The following is a 19,767-nucleotide window of genomic DNA, read 5'->3' as shown; positions in this document are numbered from 1 at the left end:
CTGTCCAATGCTGATAAAGAATGTCATTATTTGCAGTCCTACAGTCATTATAGTTACTTTGTTGATGAGGATTTTTGCATAAAACTATCTAATGAGCTTGGATTTCTATAAATTCAACTACACAGAGCATAAAGAAGCTAAAAATGCAGCTACAACTTTGAAATGCTGATGCATAATAGGTAATAATCCAATATTGTAATATGATTTGATCATATATATGAATGTAAATCCTAATTTGATACTTTGCTGATAATTCGTTGCTTGTGATTCAGTGTTTACATTGTGGTGCTCCTACTCTTTATTAAGTAAATATCCTGCTCTTAATAGTTCTGTTTCCCACCGCTAGACTAATCGGCTTAAGAAAGCAACACAATACACGCTGTTGTCTTTGATTTATTTGAATTAATCATATGCAGTTGATGTAATATTGTGCCTGCGTGATCATGATATCAATCAATATTAATATGTGCGGTATTAAAAGGGTAGTCTGGCATCGTTTCCCTTATAATCCACCGAACAATTAGGCTGGTATTAGATGTTGAGTGTCTACAGAAACTAGCAGCCTATCTGTTGTTGTATCTCTCTGTAAAGCTCATTAACGAGCCCTCTCCGCACTGACAGTTGATTTATCCAATGGTTGTTTGGAATCCACTGGTTGTCCAATGGTAGCCCGATCTGAGCTGATGCTGTTTGCTTATTGGTGAAGAGTGTGCCGTCTCTGTCAGTCTGCCTCCACAGAGCTGATGCCTTTCCTCTGGTCAAGGTTGCGCTTGCAGTGATCGCGGCAGGACGCGACAGGAGCTCCGTTTACGCACAAACAGCGCGGCAGAGACTCAGCTGCGACTTCTCCTGTTTGTGTTTGCTTTCCACAGAGGAATCGCTCACCTCGCCCGAGCAGCCATGGATGAAATGGAGGAAGAGTTAAAATGCCCTGTTTGCGGCTCTTTTTACCGGGAGCCCATCATACTGCCGTGCTCCCACAACATTTGCCTGGCTTGTGCTCGGAATATCCTTGTGCAGACCCCCGACGCCGAGTCCCCACAGAGCAGCCGAGCCTCCGGATCCGGCGTCTCCGACTATGATTACCTGGATTTGGATAAAATGAGTTTGTACAGTGAGGCGGACAGTGGATATGGTTCCTATGGGGGCTTCGTCAGCGCACCGACCACCCCTTGCCAAAAATCACCGAACGGGGTGCGAGTTTTCCCCCCGTCTGTCCCCCAGCCTCCTCCGCAACAACACCTGCTACCGCAGCCCGGCTCCTTACCCCCGATCCCCCGCAACTCCTGCATCACTTGCCCACAGTGTCACCGCAGCCTCATCCTGGACGACCGGGGGCTCCGCGGATTCCCCAAGAACCGGGTGCTGGAGGGGGTGGTGGACAGGTATCAGCAGAGCAAAGCGGCCGCTCTTAAGTGTCAGCTCTGCGAGAAGAGTCCGAAGGAGGCCACCGTGATGTGCGAGCAGTGCGACGTCTTCTACTGTGACCCGTGCCGCCTGCGGTGCCATCCTCCCCGCGGTCCCCTCGCCAAGCACCGCCTGGTGCCGCCAGCGCAGGGGCGGATAAGTCGCCGCGCGAGTCCCCGCAAAATCTCCACTTGCACAGAGCACGAACTGGAGAATCTAAGCATGTACTGTGTCCAGTGTAAGACGCCTGTGTGCTATCAGTGTTTGGAAGAAGGGAAACACGGCACGCACGAAGTCAAAGCTTTGGGCGCAATGTGGAAACTGCACAAGGTACGTGCGTAAAAAAAAGAAAGAAAAATCTCAAGCTGCAAAATCTGTGTTTGCTGTTCACCAGTGCGCTTTTTCTCTGTATGTGTGTGTCGCCTTTATTCGCAATGATTCATCATCCTCTGTGCGGAGCAACAAGTCTGCCTTGAAAAGAATTTGCGCTATCTTGTCAGCTCCGCTCAGCATCCAGTCGATAAGCAGAGCTGTGTGAATGTTCACTCTGTCACAGCGGATTTAAATGAATGCTTTACAATGCAGCATGCAGTAAGTGGGCGAATTTCGCTCTCTGTCACAGCTCACAGCGCACATTTCAGTCAGTGATAGGCAAAGAGGAGAATTGCGCACGTCTTCCAACTGGGAACTGTGCGGTCTCCGGTGCGCAAAGTCGAGGACTGAGGAGGCAGATCTATTTGAAATTCTGTGCACGGGTGGACAACCAGAAGCAGGCCTCCCTTATCAACAGGAAACTGCTTCCACCATATCTGCCCTTCTCCTTAAAATGAACAGCAGTGATTCTGACATGATTTCGGCTCTTGACCATTTGTCTCCTCAGCTTCCACACAGCAGATTCCTTCACTCTATATATATGTTCCACTCCCCGCTTTGACAACTCACAGGCACCCCAGAGATCATTAGGCACGCTCACATTGGAGCCACGCTTTAATAAGAGCCAGCACACATGTTGGCCTCAGAGGCTATTTTGGAAGCTGAGTTGTGGTGGGCAAGGAGGCACCAGGCTTCAGAGGGCTGCAGAGCTCAGTTTATCTACGCCTCTGCAGCAGTAACCCTCACCTCCACACTCTCAGCTTCCAGTGGCGAGTGAGGATGGGAGCTAGATATAGATGCTCTTCAATACTCACCCACCCACACACACACACACACACACACACACACACACACACACACACACACTCAGGGAGATTGATGTGTAGAGATGGTGGCTCCGGGTGTCCACGAGAAAAGCAAAAATCTGTTGAATTTATTTGAGTTTTCATGCACGAGGAGCTCTCTCTCACACTCACACCATGTCCCCCCCACAGGTGGAGACAAGCTGTCCTTGTGATTTACAGTCAGAATTGGTCTTGTGCGTCTCCAAAACAGCCATTTAACAGACCTCCAGTCCAATCATCTCTTCTTGATGGTGGCGAGATGGTGCGTCACCTCAGGCAATTGTAAAGTTGATGGAAAAATCAGAGGGGGTTGATCACTTCACTCACATCAAATTGCCATCACTTGAAAAGTTGCCGACCTTTCATGCTTCATCCTTCTTGGATATGAAATGGGGAAAAAAGAGGAGCATTTTTAGAAACCAGTCAATGCTATCAGGGACATTTGTGCCAGTTTGCAGCCTGTCATCCGGTTTTTGGCTTCTTTCATGGCACCTGCTTATTTCTGACCTGTTATCTGAAGCTGCTGCCTACAGTAACTGTAACAGATGGCTGAGAGCTCGGAGCTGGCAGCGCTGATGACAGGCATCTTTCAGTGCTTCGGGGTGTTCCTCACATAATTCATCAGGGAAAAAATGAGATTGTATTCCATATCCTGCAGATATGCTGTAGATTCTCATGTCACTTGTATGTATGCATAATGCATATGGAGCATGGTGTAGAAACTCAAGAGTGTACCCAAAGTGGTGGCAACGGATTCCTCTGAAATCTGATTGGTCAATCCTCAGACTTCCTCATAAGTTACTGTTAATTGAAATTTTCTAATTGATTTAAGTAAAAAAAAGTCAGAAAATGGTAGAAAAAAAACACAATTTCCAAGAAAGTGGCATTTTCAAATAGCTTGTTGTATCTGTTCAACAGGCCAAACCCAAACATACTCAGTTTATGGTGCAGTACAACAGAGAAGAGCAGCAATCCCTCATGTTTTCGCTCAAGTAATAATTGGATTATAAGAATTAAAGAATCATTGCAACAGTATAAAACACATTTCACAGAATAGTCTTGCCGTTTTTAAACTTACTGGCCCAATAAAAACCAAGTACACTGCATTTCATTTAGTTTTCTTCTATTGTTTTTTTACTCTGCTGAAGTTCATCACTGACAACAGATGCAGTGTACATACAATGTGTACATGCTACAGTTAGAAACTACATGTTAGATGAACAAAGACGTAGAAACAACAACAACTGACATTATCGTATTAGAAAACATTATTTACTTACATCTGTAAGATATGTGAATAAGCAATATTAAGCAGCAACATTAGCATTTATTTTCAGCTGTGTCTGTGGCCACCTATCAAATGCAAGTCTAATCCTCGTGTTCCTTGAAGCTCTGTTTTGGTCTGCAACAAATGAAAAAAAAAACAAAAAAAACCAAAAACATCTGGCTACTTAAATACTCTGTGATGTTCACCATCTAGTTGCTAACTTTGTCTGTCTGTTGCTTGGTGCTGGGAAAGAAGTGTACAGTGTATGTTTTTGGCTGTTTTGCTGAAAATTGCTGCGCGAGGCTGTTGGAAGTTGATGAGATAAGAGAGTTGTGAGCCATAAAACCAAAACTATGAGCTGAAAGACACTTAAAAGCTCTGGGTTTGTCACTATGAGGAACACCTTTCATTAGACATAGTAGGTTCATCCATTTTCTCTATAAAAATAATGATTAGTGCAGTAAAACCATCCAGTATTCAAATACAGTCATTAACATCTTGCTTTTCCCTTCAGGCTCAAAGTGATCAAAGCTGCTTGGTTGTCAGCGTCGCTGTCTAATGTTGCTGCAGAAAGTACAACACTAAGAAACTTGAATTTAGCTTCTTATCGAATCTTAAATCCACACCTGCAGCATTTACATCTCAGAGCTGAGAGTGTGCTCTCCTGTATCTTTTAATAAGATCTGCTCTGTCTTCCAACTGGGGTTCCTCTCAAGGTTTTTAATCTGCACCATCATCGTCTCCGTCTTGGTACGCCAGGACAAACTGTGCTCTCTCTGTCTTTGTGAAACATTTCTCTCTTTATATAGAGAGAGTTGAACCACCTGCCGCCATGGCAACCAAATCCCTCTTGATGTTGCTCAGAGCGGCAGAGGTCTCTAAGATACCGGACCCCACGAGGAATCCTTCCCAGATGCTTTACAGCCTTTCCCCTCCTTCCTCTACAGTACATGTGTGTCTGTGTGTGTGTACTATACTGTAAATGTTGAATGCTGCACATCGTCACTCCTGCTCCTTCTCTGCTGGTCTTAGAGGCAATAAAAACCACCACGTTTTATCTCTGACCCCTCCTTTTGGACTGCGTGACCGTGTCCAAGCCGCGATGGTAATCAATTTCATGTCTCCAAAGTCAATTTCAGTCACTAAAGACTAGTCGAAATCTAAGCTCTACACAGTGTGACGCATCCCGCTCTCGTCTGCCTGTTCAGATTTGTGTCATATGGTTTTATGTGGTGACAGGATGTCTGCATTAATCTCTGTAAATCACATTAAAAAGAGTAAAGGCGTCTGAGTGTTAAATCTCAACATAGTGAGTGGTCCTAAGTTCTTCACGGATGTCATAAGAGGTCACGCAGGACCCTTAATGCAATCTAGGTCAAGCTCTGTCGCCTCGGTGTGTTTAGTGGCAATTAAAGGTGATTAATCACACAGAAGCTTAAGTACAAGAAGATGCGTGGGTGTGCAGAAAATAAGTAGCAGATTGTAGCAGAAAATTAGTAATTTGCCCTCTTGCCACAGGATGAAAGATAAATCAGGAGGCAGCAGAGCTGTTAACCCAGACGACCCTGAAAGCTTCCCTTTGAGCTCTGCATGTAAGCAAAGAAATTCTGTGGGGGGAGTAATTTGAGGCATCCGCAGGTGATTTAAGGAATGTTTCACTTCTTGTGTGCACATGTGCTACCCTTTAATGACGCCCTGTGTTTGATCCTGAGCCTCCTGACATAAACAGAGGGCCTGCACATCTTGATGCAAACCGAACACAGACGGATGCTCTGCAAGCTCTCACCCAAGATGCCCCAAAAAGCAGGCTAATGAGGACAGGCAGAGCAGGTACTGGGATGAACATTAATAGTCTCCGCTCAGTATTGAGGCTGATGTTGTCAGCGGCGCTCGTTTCTGGAGGAGCTACCTGCAGCTCTGCCTGAGCTCAGCGGGAGCAAAGGAAGAGCTTTGCAAAGTCAGAAAGAGGTGGTGGGTTCCCCGTCCTTTCCTGCTTGTACTCCAGCCTGCTAATAGTAATGAGGCTGACTGTCAGTCTGGATCCATTGTACCCACAGTAGGTCCTGCTGTGTGTCCTGCTCACCACACAGCACATCCAGACAAAGCCCAGCATGAATCTGTCCCAGACAGATAAATAACTGAGTGCTGACTTTGAATGTGAACAAACGTGTATCCGCCTTCTTTCTCACAGAAACTGGTAGAATTCATTAGCAACACAAATATGCGGAGAAGCGGTACAGCTGTTACCTTAGTTACTGTACACATGACTTTTTTTTGGGTCATTTTAACTATTTATGTTCACTAATTTAATGTATGTTGTTGTTAAACTGTTAAGTATACTGTAGTAAATTATGTATATTTTAGTAGGAGTAATTCTGCAGCATTATTAGGGACTTTCATCATTTATAGCACTTAACTAATATTTTATTTATATATTTACATGTTTAACAGTTTTGCTGCTATTCATGTCCCCTTGCCTAGAAATTAATATTAGTTCCTACAGGCCTTTGTTTAGGAGGGACAGTTGTGAGTGTAACAGATGGAGGGTAGGAGTAAAACTGGCTGTATACTGTCCACATTGTGTCCACTGAAGTAGATTAAAGGAGACTAGGTTGATTATTTTCATATTCGATTAAGCTGCCGATTTTTTCAGTCCGTAAAACGTCAACGTTCTTTTGTCCTGCCAACAATCCAAAACCCCAAAACTCTTCATTTACTATCACAAAACACAAAGAAATGCAGCAAATATTCTTCTTACGTTTAAGAAGCTGGAACCAGCATATGTTTGACATTTTTGCTTGAAAAATGACTGAAACAATCAATTATCAAACTTAATTTTCCTTCAATTGACTAATTGTTGCAGTTCTAAAGAAGACCATTCAAAAAGAAATTGTAGCCCAGTTTTTACCCACAGACCAGAAGGACCAGAGAACGTGGTTGAGGAGCCCTTTTGACAGAACAGATAGATGAGTTCATGTCCTGTAACATCACCAGTAAGTTCCACACTGAGCTTAATGACAAGAAATGTAACAGTGCAGGATATCACTAATTTATGATATGTTTGTCCTGACTAATTACAGTATGAACACTGTAGGATTCAGGACTTTTTTTAGCTGCACTGTGGGATCAAAGTCTAGTTTAATGTCTCCTTTATAATAATCTCATGTAACTATATGAGCCATATCACCCAACTGTTGTTGTTTTCAGTTTTCTTGCGAGTGAAGACAGTCCTGGGTGTCCCCCCATGCCCCCCCCCCCCCCCCCCCCCCAGCCCTACATTCTTTATGACGAGTCAATAGTGGCCCAGTGGCGATAACGTGGTCTAAATCTTTAAGTACATCGTCTTAGCTATAAATGATTCTTTACAGATAAAAGACACGGTTGCTTGATTGTTCATGATGGCAGACTGTGATTCAATGATATGGGGATGAGACGGAGGACAAAGGCGGGACTGAGGTCTATGGAGAAAGACATCTCACAGTGGGGGGCTTAGATGTCTCAAAGCCGTTTAGTTTGATGCTGCTCCATTACAGGCGGTGATATTTACCCCTCGAGCTGCCATGTAAAGAGATTAGCTGTGTAAATGTTAATGAAAGAGGGAGATAAAGAACAGGAAAATGAGAGCGCCAGAATGACCCAGAATGCCCGAAGAGAGGAAGTGAAACAGAGACTGAGCAGGAAAGAGAGGCACAGCGATGCTGAGTTTCTCATCTCAGGGGTAAATGAGCGAAGTTTGACAAGATACTTAGCAGAATATTTCATGTCCAGTGGCATCTTGGATCCACACAGAAAACACTGGCTCATACTCTGAAGGTGTTTTGTTTTGACGTATTTTTACATAGCTTTCCTGGGTGGAAATATGAATATTTCAGCTTGCTTCAGGCGCGGAACTGGAGAAAGATAAATGCCTTAAAACTCCTTTGTGGCCCGACGGGGAAAGAAAGAAAGGGAACTTTCCTTTTTTCTTTTATGTACATAAATGAGTCCAAGCCAAAGCAAGTTGTCACATTTTCAGGAGGCTTTGCTACATTTCAAAACAGAATAATTTATCATGCTTCGTTACATCTGGCTGCCCTAACACAGTCAGCCCACATTAAATGAGGACACCAGTTGCATAAGAAAGTGAGCTCAACCTGAAATCTGTGCAGCAGATGATCAGGATAGGTTAAATCCCGCAGTGACCCTGTTTGCATCACCATCACCGCCATAATTATCATCAGCGTGATCATCATCGTCATCACTGATCATCAGAACTTTCACAGACTTTGAAGAGGAGCTGATGTTATTATCCTCAGCCTGCTCTCAGTGTCGCTGCCTTAAAGACAGCCAAGACCTCACCAGGTGGACAATTAAAGAACGGAACCTGATTGCACCATGGCAACAGAGAGCTCCTGCTTCTGATTGGCTGACAAATGTCTATTAAAAGTGTTTGTTTATTATAACAGTGAACATGGTGTAAGCAAATAATGACCAAAAGGTGTCCAGCTTGACCCATGACTTCTTAAACGAGGCAACTTGCCATGTGCTTGTCAGCTAATTGCTGGTTTGATCGGTCATGGCTGACATCTCCTTTGAATTATAGTTATGGATAATGCATTTCTTTTAAGTTACCTGTGACCAGCTTCACTACAGGTGCATTCATGTGCCAGGCCATGAATCAGGTACCATGCAGCATTGATTTATCCAAAAATAGCTAGCACATTTTACGTCTACTACTATTAATATAAATCTTAATTTAATCTGTTGCTTAAACTGCTCAGCATCTTGTTTTCAAAATTGCCTCTACGCACACCTGCAGTCCTTCCACGCAGGTGTTTTCACTTGGGTTGTCTGATTAGACCTCTTCTCTGGACTGCGTGAGCGTGAACAAACGAGACCCAGACGAGACCTTTATCATTATTAGCACTTTGGAGATGTCACAACTCCTTTCTTTAGTTCTTCTTTATCTTTCGATTTGTATGACTTTCTTTTAATCATCTGAAGTTCAGAACTAAAACAGCTTCCACCACGGTAATGGAAAACACCTGTGTGGGTGCACTTTAAACGTTTAGCTATGCCACCGTCTTTGACGCTGAACCAGACACATTTGTGTGAGTGGTTAATGAAAGCTGCTGGCCTCCAGTCTGACCCAGGAGTCTAATGGCTAAGACTGCTAGTATCACAAAGGATTTAGTCTTTTGAGGAGGAACATCAACTAATTGATTTATATCCTGCTTGCTCATGAGGTTTTGTGAACGCGTCAGAGAAGGTTCAGAAGAGAAGATGAGGTTTGGAGGAAATTACAGTTTGTTGCCAAAGTGTGAAGCTCAAATGCTCAGTCCAAGAAGTAGCAGAAACATCCTTCTTGCAATTATTTTGAGAATTTAATGCCTTTACTAGACGGGAAATTAGGAGAGAGATGGGGAATGACTCGTAACAAAGGTCCCTGGCTGGATGTGAAACACTGAGGTTCCCAGAACACCAGAGCGCCCCAAAAACCTCCTTATCACTGAACAGATGCTGCTCAATCCCCAACAAATGTGAAAGAGGAGAGTTTTCAAAGTATCTGACGCCTGACTGAGTGACCTGACAGGACCTGAAATGCACCTTCCTCTTCCTCTTACACAGTATCTCTGTATTTGATAGGCGCTTTGTGGCTTCTTTGACCATCTGTTTGACACATTCAAACTAGATCAGCAGACATGATCTTCTTCAGAAGACGCTGTCCTCTCCACATAATCCAGGCCTGACTAGAATAGATCACTTCTGCCCCATTTCCTGTTGTGCTGTCCCATGTGTCCGTCAAATAAGGACTCTGTTTCTCTCATGAAGAAACTGTGGCAACTTTCAAAAAGCCCTCATTATTAGTATCTGAGTTTCATTGCTTTTTTTGTGTGGATAGTTAACGACTTGTTCTGCATTATTGATGACGGCAGATATAAGCGATGAATAATGCACCAGCCACTTAGCTTCTGCGCGTGGAAGATGGTTTCATGTGGGATCTTGTTAAACACAGAGGAGTATCACAATCTGGCCAAATCTTAACTCTTCCACCATGTTGGAAGATGTAAGAGCTTAATTTTTAACAACAGAACGTCTCCCAAGATGGCAAATATCATCAAGTCGCCTGCTTAATATTTCAAACTGTATTCTCTGAGGGCTGCGGCGATGCGTGTAAACAACCACAACCTTTCATGTTAGAGTCTCTGGTTAATGATACTGTGGGGCGAAACACAATCAGTAATCAAGCTGTGCAAAATTAGATTAATTTCCACTTTCTTTCATCATCAGGCTTCAGTGGAAGTGTGTTTTTTTGTGTGTTTGGTGTTTTCTGTCACCAGAAGTTGACCTCACCCTCAATTTACATCTATTTACACCGTGTAACCAAATGACTGTGTATTACACACAGGATTAGGCTAAAGAGACTGTTTAAAGAACTGAGGAGAAAGTGCTTAACCGTGAAGCTCTGAGGAAGAACGGGGCACTTAAAAATTTCTCTGTGAGGTAACGCAGCTTTTTGAAAGTAGGTTATGGGACTCAGAATCTATCTTTGCTAGTGACATTACACCTACCTCCTCCTTTTCTTACACTTCCCACTTCCTAGTAGGGACTTTAATCCAAATTGGCTCTGACGCCTCTCTGACATCCTCGCTTTCCTGTGACAGATTGGCTAGTTCACTCGGCCACAGAGAGAAAATGAAACATGCAGAATGGCCCTGGAGCTGCTGGTGAATTATTCATGCCATGCACGTGTTCCCACACGGCTTAATTACTGAGATGATTAGTGCTCCCAAATAGCAGGGGCATCCTAAACCCCCCACCACCTCAACAAATCCTCCAATCTGAATTCCTGACATTCCAGCAAACTCTTTCCTACAATAATGTTGCATGCTTGTATTTCGATTGTCCCTGAACAAGCTTACAGTCACAGAGTCAAAACTCAAAAAAGCCTCTCAAATCAAGAATAGTTGTCATCAATTATTCTAGAGGTAATGTGACCATTTGCCAAGTGTGGGGGTGGTGTTTCCAATACATAAAACAAAAGAGCAAAAGCATAAGGAATACATTAGATGGGTTTAGCTGCTCGCTAAAGTAAGAGTTAGCATGCCCAGCTAACTAGCTTGATACTCACAGCAGTCCCCAAGTTGTGGCTTGTCAAATTTGTCGAAACAAGGTTTTTAACATTTTTATTTGTAAAAATACACTTTAACACACCAGCTGACTAGATCTGCTCTGCAAGAACAATGCTAATCCTTATTTCGGTGTCATCAATATGAATCATCAGGTGAGGATGCTAACTCTTGCCTTGGAAATGTGCATGTAGCCCAGCTATCATTTGCATTATGCTTTATGTGGTTCTCAAGTGAATAAGCAGAAATAAAATGAAAAATTATAAAAATGTAGTTATTAGTCAACTGAACTGTCAGATAATGCTGACAAAAGTTGCTAGTTTAGTGCTATATTGTTATTTCTAGTCCACAGTCATCAGTCATTGGCTGGAAACTAGAAGCTAACTTTGGCCTGAAATTTAGGACTCATTGTTTTAAAAAGATTTTTAAGTGGTAAATGCCATCATTTTCACTGTAAACTGCATATAAAAAGAAATCTTGAAGGGCATAGAAACAGAAACAAAGGGGCAAACAGTCTATTGTAGTGCCTAAATTTCCAAATCTCAAACTGTTAAGCTTTGGTTTCAGGCTCACAGTGCTCTTCAACCCCTCACCGAAATCTGTCTTTCCATCTGCCGACCTTCCGGCCATACTGTTGTCTTTACCAAGCAGGAAGTAGCCAAAAGCTGTGTAGAAATAAAACCACCTCAACTTTCACGGCACGTTTTGACCTGGTTTTGAAGACTGCACTGTGCAGGCTCTCGAACAGACATTGCGGAAAAACGCCTCCAGACAATCAAGTGCTTTTCATTTCATCTGCTCTGTCACTGAGCACATGCTGACTGTTAACTGGGCGAGGCAGTAGCTCCCTCAACGTCTGTCACTGTATCACAGAGAGGAAAATGAGAAAACTGAAAGAGAAAATGAAGTCCAATCTAGGACAGCTGAAAGGGCAGGTGTGAGTGACCTGGCAGATCTGTAATGAAACCGCCAGTGCGACTGAACATTTTGGATGACTTGAGCGTGATTGGCAGCGTCTTAAAATGTCTGTGGTGACTTAGCGATACCGCTGAGATGGAGCTTGATGTTAGAGGTAGTCTCATCTCAGAAAAGGAGGCTGAGCTGGAGTGTCCTAACACATCAGGAGGCCAGGATGCGAACTGTGTGCTTTTATGGATTGGAATTCAACTCAGATCCAATCCAAGAAATGTCCTTCACTGATTTTTAATCTCAACTTTAGTGATGCCAGTAGGACAGAGGCTGGCTAGTTGTTTCCCCTTGTTTCCAGTATTTATGCTAAGCTAAGCTAACTGGTTTTTGGCTCCAGTTTCGTATTTAAAGGACCAGTTTGAAGGATTTAGAGGCATCTGGCAGTGAGCTTGTGGATTAAACCAGCTGAATACACCTCACCTCACCCCTCCCTCTCTAAGCATGTAGGAGAACCTACAGTGTCTGCAAAAACTGTGACAAACAGACAAACTAACATGGGAGCAAACAGGGATTTCAGACTGTATCCTCTCATTCTCTTGTGATGCTGAAATATGAGTCCCAAGTTAACAAGGAGGAAGTTTTTTGAAGTCCTACACAATCCGGGAAAGTTTACATTCAGTCTTTGCTCAGCTGTTACCGGCTCAGACTGTCCCTTGGTGCACTAGTCTCATGTTAACGGCAGCTGTCATGGTTTCCCAAACGCTGAGGTCAAAGGTTAGCTTTTGGCCCCCGCAGACAGATTCCCATTTGACCGGCTAACGTCAGATGCCAGGAGCTGGGTTGACACAGTGTTGTTTTCACAATTTTTCACTGTATCAGCTAGTTCCAGGTTTTATTGCTCTCTTCCGGAGTTCAAGTGATTTTTTTTTTCTTCTTGCCAGATAATGCCCAATGCCCTCTTTTCCTCCCAGAAGACAATACGCTCCCCAAGTTGACGGTTGTTCACTCAACCAAACGAGGTTCCCACAGGGTCAGGCCGCGTCCCCTCGCTCCGTCACCTCCCTGTTCACACAACCTCGCTTCACATACATGAACCCCTCTTTTTTCCCCCACTATCCAAACAGGGGCATTTGTGTGTCATTGCACACATCCAAAGCAATGGTATTTCCCGTCACGTGCGCTGTCCTCTGCATGGCCATGGCCTGTAATCCAATAATAAAACCATGGAACAGTCAAGTGCTTTTTTCGTACATAAATCATCTTAGTTTTCATTGCAAATGTCATTTTGTGACAATAAGGCTCCCAGTGCATTTTTTCTCAGGGGTGAAGACTTCGACACTTCAAAATGTCAGTCTCTCAGCAGCGATGAAAAGCGGCTTTGTTTCTAAATTGACCACATTGACTTCATCCGAAACTTAAAAACTGCCAAACTTCGGAGTCAGGAGATTTAGCTGCATAGAGTCTCCATCACCCCAACTTGCAAAGGATGTGGACGGCTGCAAAGAGGATGAAACTGGTCCGATCCTCCCTGTTGTTCTGTTGGCTATACTGTTGCATTGTCAGGCTTCTGCACAAAATCTGTGCATGAGTGAGTCCTTGTATTGGCAGTTTGTCCTGCTGAGGGTTGGTTATATTTTAAGTTGTGAGAATTCAGCACCAATCTATATATATGATGTTAAGCATGTTGGTTTTTGTTTTTATATTGCCTATATGGGCCTACAAGACATTCCTGTAGGTTTACAGCACTGAGTAAAGCTCTTCCGCCCATGGAGAACTGTGTGACTGACGCCACATAAACACCTTCTTTATCCTACCCTCTGCCATTTTGCAGTGCATACAGACCCATATAACTGCAATGCTGCTGCTCTAAATGTCCTCTCTCTGTGCCCTCCACAGGGTCAGCTGTCTCAGGCTCTCAATGGCCTGTCAGACCGAGCCACCGAGGCCAAGGAGTTCCTGGTTCAGCTGAGGAACATGGTGCAGCACATCCAGGTACTTTAACACACAAACACAGGCTCAACCTGCCTCCAGCCATAAAATGCCTCGATCCCAGGAATAATCTCTCGTCCCCCTCTGTGATCCCAACTGTCCCCCACAGCACGTCGCTGCAGTGATCGACAGAAACAAAGAGGCTTATCGCATTATTTCATGTGTTAACATTTTGTAAAGCCCAGTCTGGAGTGTGTTCATTGTCCAGCAGTAGTGGACAGTTCTTATCTGACTTTACCTTCAGCTTTGGATCATAGTCCTCGCTTCTGTGTGCATCAAACGCGGATCATGGCTGTTTTAGCTTGTGGATAAACTCATATGTGGACAGTGCATCAGAAACAGACTGTCAGGATGTAAATTTCCATAGTAACAGCAGATGGTTTCAGTCTGAGCAAAGTTCCTTTAAATGTGTGAGCGGGAATATTGATTTGAGAGGAAATGTCCATCAGTTTACTTTCTGTGCTATCACACATACTTAGTGTAACCACAGTACAATATACTGACCAGGAATAGATTCAGATGCTTGTAACCTGCGTGTGGAGACAAAGCTGTGATCATCTTAAGAGGCTGATTGGTGCAGATGAAATGCCCTCGTTGATTATCATTATCACACAGCGAGATGGCGCTCCTGGGACACCTATCAGAGTGGGAATTTGGGATGTGTGAAAATGAACACTACAGGGCATAACTGTACGTACGTTACTCAGCCACAACTGAGTGGCTGATGCTGCATGATGACTTTATCCACCCACCTTGTATGATGGCGAGATACTGCAGGAGATGAAGATGCATTTTAAACTTCTTCTCCTGGCATTGATTAAACCACTAAAAACTCATTTGTGTTCATCAAATACAAGTTTCTTCCATGGGAAAAAAATCCCATCATGCCTTACACTGGCTTAGATGTAGCTCTACACCTCAAACACACACACACACACACACACACACACACACACACACACACACACACACACACACACACACACACACACACACCTCATCAGCAGCTTAGCTCTCTCCATCAACACCCCCGAGCCATATAACATGTCCTGTCATCATTTGACTTTGATCATCATGTAACTTGGCAGGCTACCGTTGGCTGACATTATCTAGCACGCTGCAGATTTACTTGGACACAGTCAATGGATAAAAAACAAGAAAAATAAACTTAGAAACATGCTGTCTTGACGTATGAAACTCTGGCTGTCTGAATCTGTGTTTGGGAGACTGTCATTGGTTCCCTGCAGTTGCAAGGTGGAAATGCTCAGTCATGATGTTGACTGCTAAACCACCATGACAAGGTTAAGACTTGATTTTCATCAGATGGGGTCTTAAAAGAACTCCTCTAATTTTATTTGAGGATGCATTTCAGTGTTAAGCTTCTACCTTTGGTATTTCGTTGGTGGACATCATCTGAATGTTCCTACTGTTTATGTTTTCAGTCTTTAAAATGCATCACCCTGTCAGCCTGTGTCTGTCGTCTCGCAGGAGAACGGAGTCGAGTTCGAGGCCTGTTTGGTGGCGCAGTGCGATGCCCTCATCGACGCCTTGAACCGACGCAAAGCCCAGCTGCTGGCCCGAGTGAACAAAGAGCACGAGCACAAACTGAAGGTGAGTGAGCGTGGCCAGACGCACCTTTGGACCACTTACACACTCCCCAAAAAACATACACCTCAACATGTCAGGTGCATATCAAGCTTTGGTGTGGTGGGTTCATTCACAAGAAAGAGCATTTTGTTGGGAAATCCAACCAAGAAATTGAAGAAGAAGAAGCAGGAGGGTCATGTGAATATGGCTGTTTTTGCATGAAATTCCTCAAAGCCCTTCTTGTAGCTTCAATGCCTTCAACAGCAACAGGAAATAAATGGAACAGTATTTGTGTTGAATTCATTGTTTCAAGTGAGATTTTAGAAAAGAAAGAGAAAAGAAAGAAAATCACTTTCAAACTGACTCAACTCACACAAACTGAGAGCAATTACCGCCTAGCAGGACGGAAATTTATCTAAATATTTATAGCATGCTTTAAAAATGGATGATTAGAATGTCAAATGTATGTTATTTGTAGTTAAATTGGCTAAAAATGCACCCCTGATATGAACCCATTTGTCTCAAATGACGTTAAATTATTTATTTAAGCTAATTTCTGCAGCTCTCCCATTTGGAAGATTTTCTCATGGCAGGTTTAACATTCAGTACAGCGTGAAACAACCTGAAAAGATGCACATGTGTTGTCACGTGTGCTGAGATGAAACTCGTAAGTGGCACATTTGTCTCACAACCGTCTGCAGCACATTGAACGGGGGGACATAACAGAGAGATGGAGTCAACAGGAGAGGAGGAGGAGGGAGGGAGGGAGGGATACATTTGTGCTGTACAGCATCCAATTTCACGCTTGGACGCTCTGTAGAATCAAGGTTTCACACTTGTAGGTGGTTTAAGAATCACAGCCTGTGCATGGCAACATGCTCACACACTCACATGCTCACTTACATACATATATACACTGTTCCTTTCCTTTCTCTATATATGAGATACTTAGATGTGAAGCATTTCATGGATGTGCCTCATAAACCGGGCACAAATTGAAAAAGTCATTTTCATTTCATTCATGTGTTGTTTTCTATAGGAGGGGCTGCTCGGCCATCAGCAGGTGAACAGCAAACCTGTGAACCTGTCCACCTGTAGGAGACAGCTGATGTAATATTGCAGGCACATAGTGTTACAACTGAAGTTTTTAATAGATAAATTTGGGTTTCTGAACACTTATTTGGTGAAATACATAGACTGTATAAAACATGGACGTAGTCTCAGTAGGTTTCTGAAGAGCCGTTATGAAGCTCAGTGACGGCGGCTCCGGCTGTGGCCATCTTGGCAGCGCCGGACTCCACCAAACTACCGGCTAATCCAAAAATTGGCAAAGAGTTGGTGCGTGGGTGGAGCTGAGGCGAGCCTGGATGCTGAAACCAAGCAGCTAGCTGTCACTCAAAGCAACCGTTCCCATAATTCTACATAACTTCAAACATTAAACATTCAGTAACCGGGACAGTCCTCGAGGACAGAGGACACACAATGACACTGCAGGTCAGGTTAAAACATAAAACCTCTCGCTCTCACAGCATCGACAACTCATTTCTTATCGCGTCGCCGATGTCAAAATTATAGCAGCCATTACTTGTTTTTGGCTGTAGACGGAGCACACTGCGACGTGTTTACGGCTGCAGCTCTGAACTGGAAGTGCAGCACTGCAGAGCTGCAGGACCTGGTTTCAGGTGCTTAGTGCACGCTTACAATGCAAAATGTCTTCCGATGATGATTGATGGCTATTAAGTGATGGATGGATGTTTATTGAGGAGCAGAGAAGCATCAGACACATTCACACCTCCAAGCTGGAGGAATTTTAATGCGCCTCAGTGCAGATCTGATCCCTCCTGTCAGCCTGCAGATCAGTGCCTCCATGTGTTCTTCACTGAATCTTAATGCCAGAAAGACACACTTCTCCACGACACGTCTGATATTCTTTTCACGTGTCGATCGCTCGTGCAAATCTGTGCTGCTCACGTACTCGGGGACGCTGCCTCCATCACAGGAGTTTCCCACAGAGACGATGATGCAGGAAACTGTCCTGTGTTTCTCATTTGCTCCTGGAGGGCAGCGCAGCTCACGTTAGGTTGATTTCAGTCAGAGTAAAGGGGGGAGGGACCACTGGAGGCTTGTTTTCTGGAGTGCACCTCCAGTAATTGGAGCCCCTCTGACACGAGCAGTCGATGGGATGCTTTCTGCTTCATTAGCATGTGGCTCAGCGGCGGAGGTCATCCCGCTGCTGTAATTGAATGAGACACGTTTCTTTCCTGATACACTCCTGATGATCGTGTAGTCCTTTGTGTATATCCCAGATGTAGCATCCCAGATAGGATTTATTTCCATATGAAAAGCAGATTGTTGCATAAAACAGAACACCAGCTATGCGTTTTATACGTGTCCAATTAAGGCGCTAATGAAGTGCCCTGATTAATCCTGCTGATTCAGTCACAAGAAGCTCTTCAGTGAGAACATAAAGTCAATTAAAAACACTTTAAACAGAAGCTGCTGCGGCTGACTTCGGCGTCTCCCACAGACTCACCTGCTGCTCTCCTCTGGACCTGCCCGCTGACGCCAAAGCCCGGTCGCCATGGTGACTGAGATGCATTGAGCTTGTTGTTTGAAGCTGCGGAGGCGAGAAGTAGTCCTATACAACATGAGTCAGGTTCATGGTTTTTCTGCACATCAAGAGGGCGCATCCACGTGTTTGTTTAGAGAGACGGCAGAGGCGGGAGGTGGTTTTGTGGCGGATTGTCACTCTCATAAAAGCTCCTTCAGCTTAACTTTTGACTATTTGGCCTATTTTTGGGGAGAGACAGGCTAGCTGTTTCCCCCTCTTTCCAGTCTTTACGCTAAGCTAAGCACCAGTATAATGCTTATATTCAGAGTGGAGACTTTAGTTTTTAATGTGATGTGGAGAGACGCTCTGCCTCCGCTGTCAGTCCCCTTCACTGTGTCTCATCTGGGAGATTCAAGCTCAGAGTCTGCAGGGAGCTGATGAGGGATTCTTCTGATTAGAGAAACACAAAGTGAATCAGAAACTAAGTCGGTCCACATCTTCCCTCTGAAGTTTGTCACCGGATGCTTCATCCTCTGGACACTCAGCCATGGTGCGTTTAATGAGCACAGCTGTACTGAGGCTATTTTTATTTCCACTGTCATCTTTGTTGACTCCTGTCATCTGACTAAATGTGTTGCTCCAGGGGGATCCCTGATCCCCAGGGTCCCCCACTTTCAAGCACTCAAACACGGGGAACAGTTTGGACTGCACAGTGGCTCAGAGATGAACTCAGGAAATATAAAGAACACCAGAGGCGAATATCGAATGATTAATTCTCTCAGTGTGAGCGACAGTTTTTATTGCTGCAGTGGGATCTGCAACAGAGAGGACGAACACAGAATATTAAGACTGCTGCTGAATTCACCATCAGGGCATTATTCATCAGTTTTTTTGTACTTTTTTGTTAAATTTTTTTTGAATACTCATTCATAAGAAGAATTCTTACATTTTTTTAAATATATTTTCATCATTGATTAATCTGCCAATTACTGTTTTGATTAATCATTTAGGCAAAAAAATGTCAGAAAATAGTAAACAAGGTTCAATGTGACATCTTTAATAGTCTTGTTTTGTCCAGCCAAGAGTCCAAAACCTCAAAATAGTGGATTTACAGCTATAAAAGGAGAAAATATTCACAGTTGAGAAGTTAAAAGAGCTAAAAAATAAAAATAGTCCTCAGTTCCAGCTTCTAAAATGCCTTTTGTGTCTTATGTCATTGAATATTGGTTGGGTTGGGATTTTTGGTCCGACTAAACACCCATTCTGAAGTTTTCCCCTTCAGTCATCAGTCAATAATGAAAATACATCCATATCACTGTCTGTCATTCTGACCTCTGCTCTTGTTCACCGTTGAAGTTTGCATCAAGGAAGTGAAGCTGATCTTCCTGTTACATTTCCTCTGTGTTCCTCTGAGCAGGAGGAACATTAATGTCGACCCGGCAACGCCTTGATCCTCACTGACAGCTGAGTGTCTGTGGAAGTGGCAGTTGTCACTTCCTCTGACCGTCAGTGCAGCGTGGAACATGCAGGAAGTCATTCTAATCCCTTTGTTCATCTTCCTTTCATCCTTTAACAGTTTGATTCCCATCACAGCCCTTCTTGTACCTCCTCTGTCTTCCTCTCTCATCTCTTGCTGGTTCCTCTTTCCTCAACCTCCTTTCTTTGTCTCCTCTTCTGCCTCCAACTGCTTCGCTCTCTTCCTCTTTCACTCATCTTTCACTTTGCTTTCCC

The 19,767-nt window shown here is 43.9% G+C and overlaps 1 protein-coding gene across 2 annotated transcripts in view; it reads left to right on the top strand.

Moving 5' to 3' along the window:
- The first annotated feature begins 766 nt into the window (after positions 1 to 766).
- The window catches only part of trim9 (tripartite motif containing 9), a 40,201-nt gene continuing 21,200 nt past the window's right edge, over positions 767 to 19,767 (top strand). For both annotated transcript variants that reach the window (XM_070979158.1, XM_070979159.1), the window contains exons 1-3: positions 767 to 1,737; positions 13,806 to 13,901; positions 15,387 to 15,509. In XM_070979158.1, coding sequence (XP_070835259.1) covers positions 901 to 1,737; positions 13,806 to 13,901; positions 15,387 to 15,509 — 1,056 coding nt within the window. In that variant the 5' untranslated portion in view covers positions 767 to 900. The remainder of the gene's footprint in view (positions 1,738 to 13,805; positions 13,902 to 15,386; positions 15,510 to 19,767) is intronic.

Source organism: Chaetodon trifascialis, chromosome 14 (assembly GCF_039877785.1).
Source record: "Chaetodon trifascialis isolate fChaTrf1 chromosome 14, fChaTrf1.hap1, whole genome shotgun sequence".
Taxonomy (NCBI): Eukaryota; Metazoa; Chordata; class Actinopteri; order Chaetodontiformes; family Chaetodontidae; genus Chaetodon; species Chaetodon trifascialis.
This window is presented reverse-complemented; position numbering and strand designations above follow the sequence as displayed.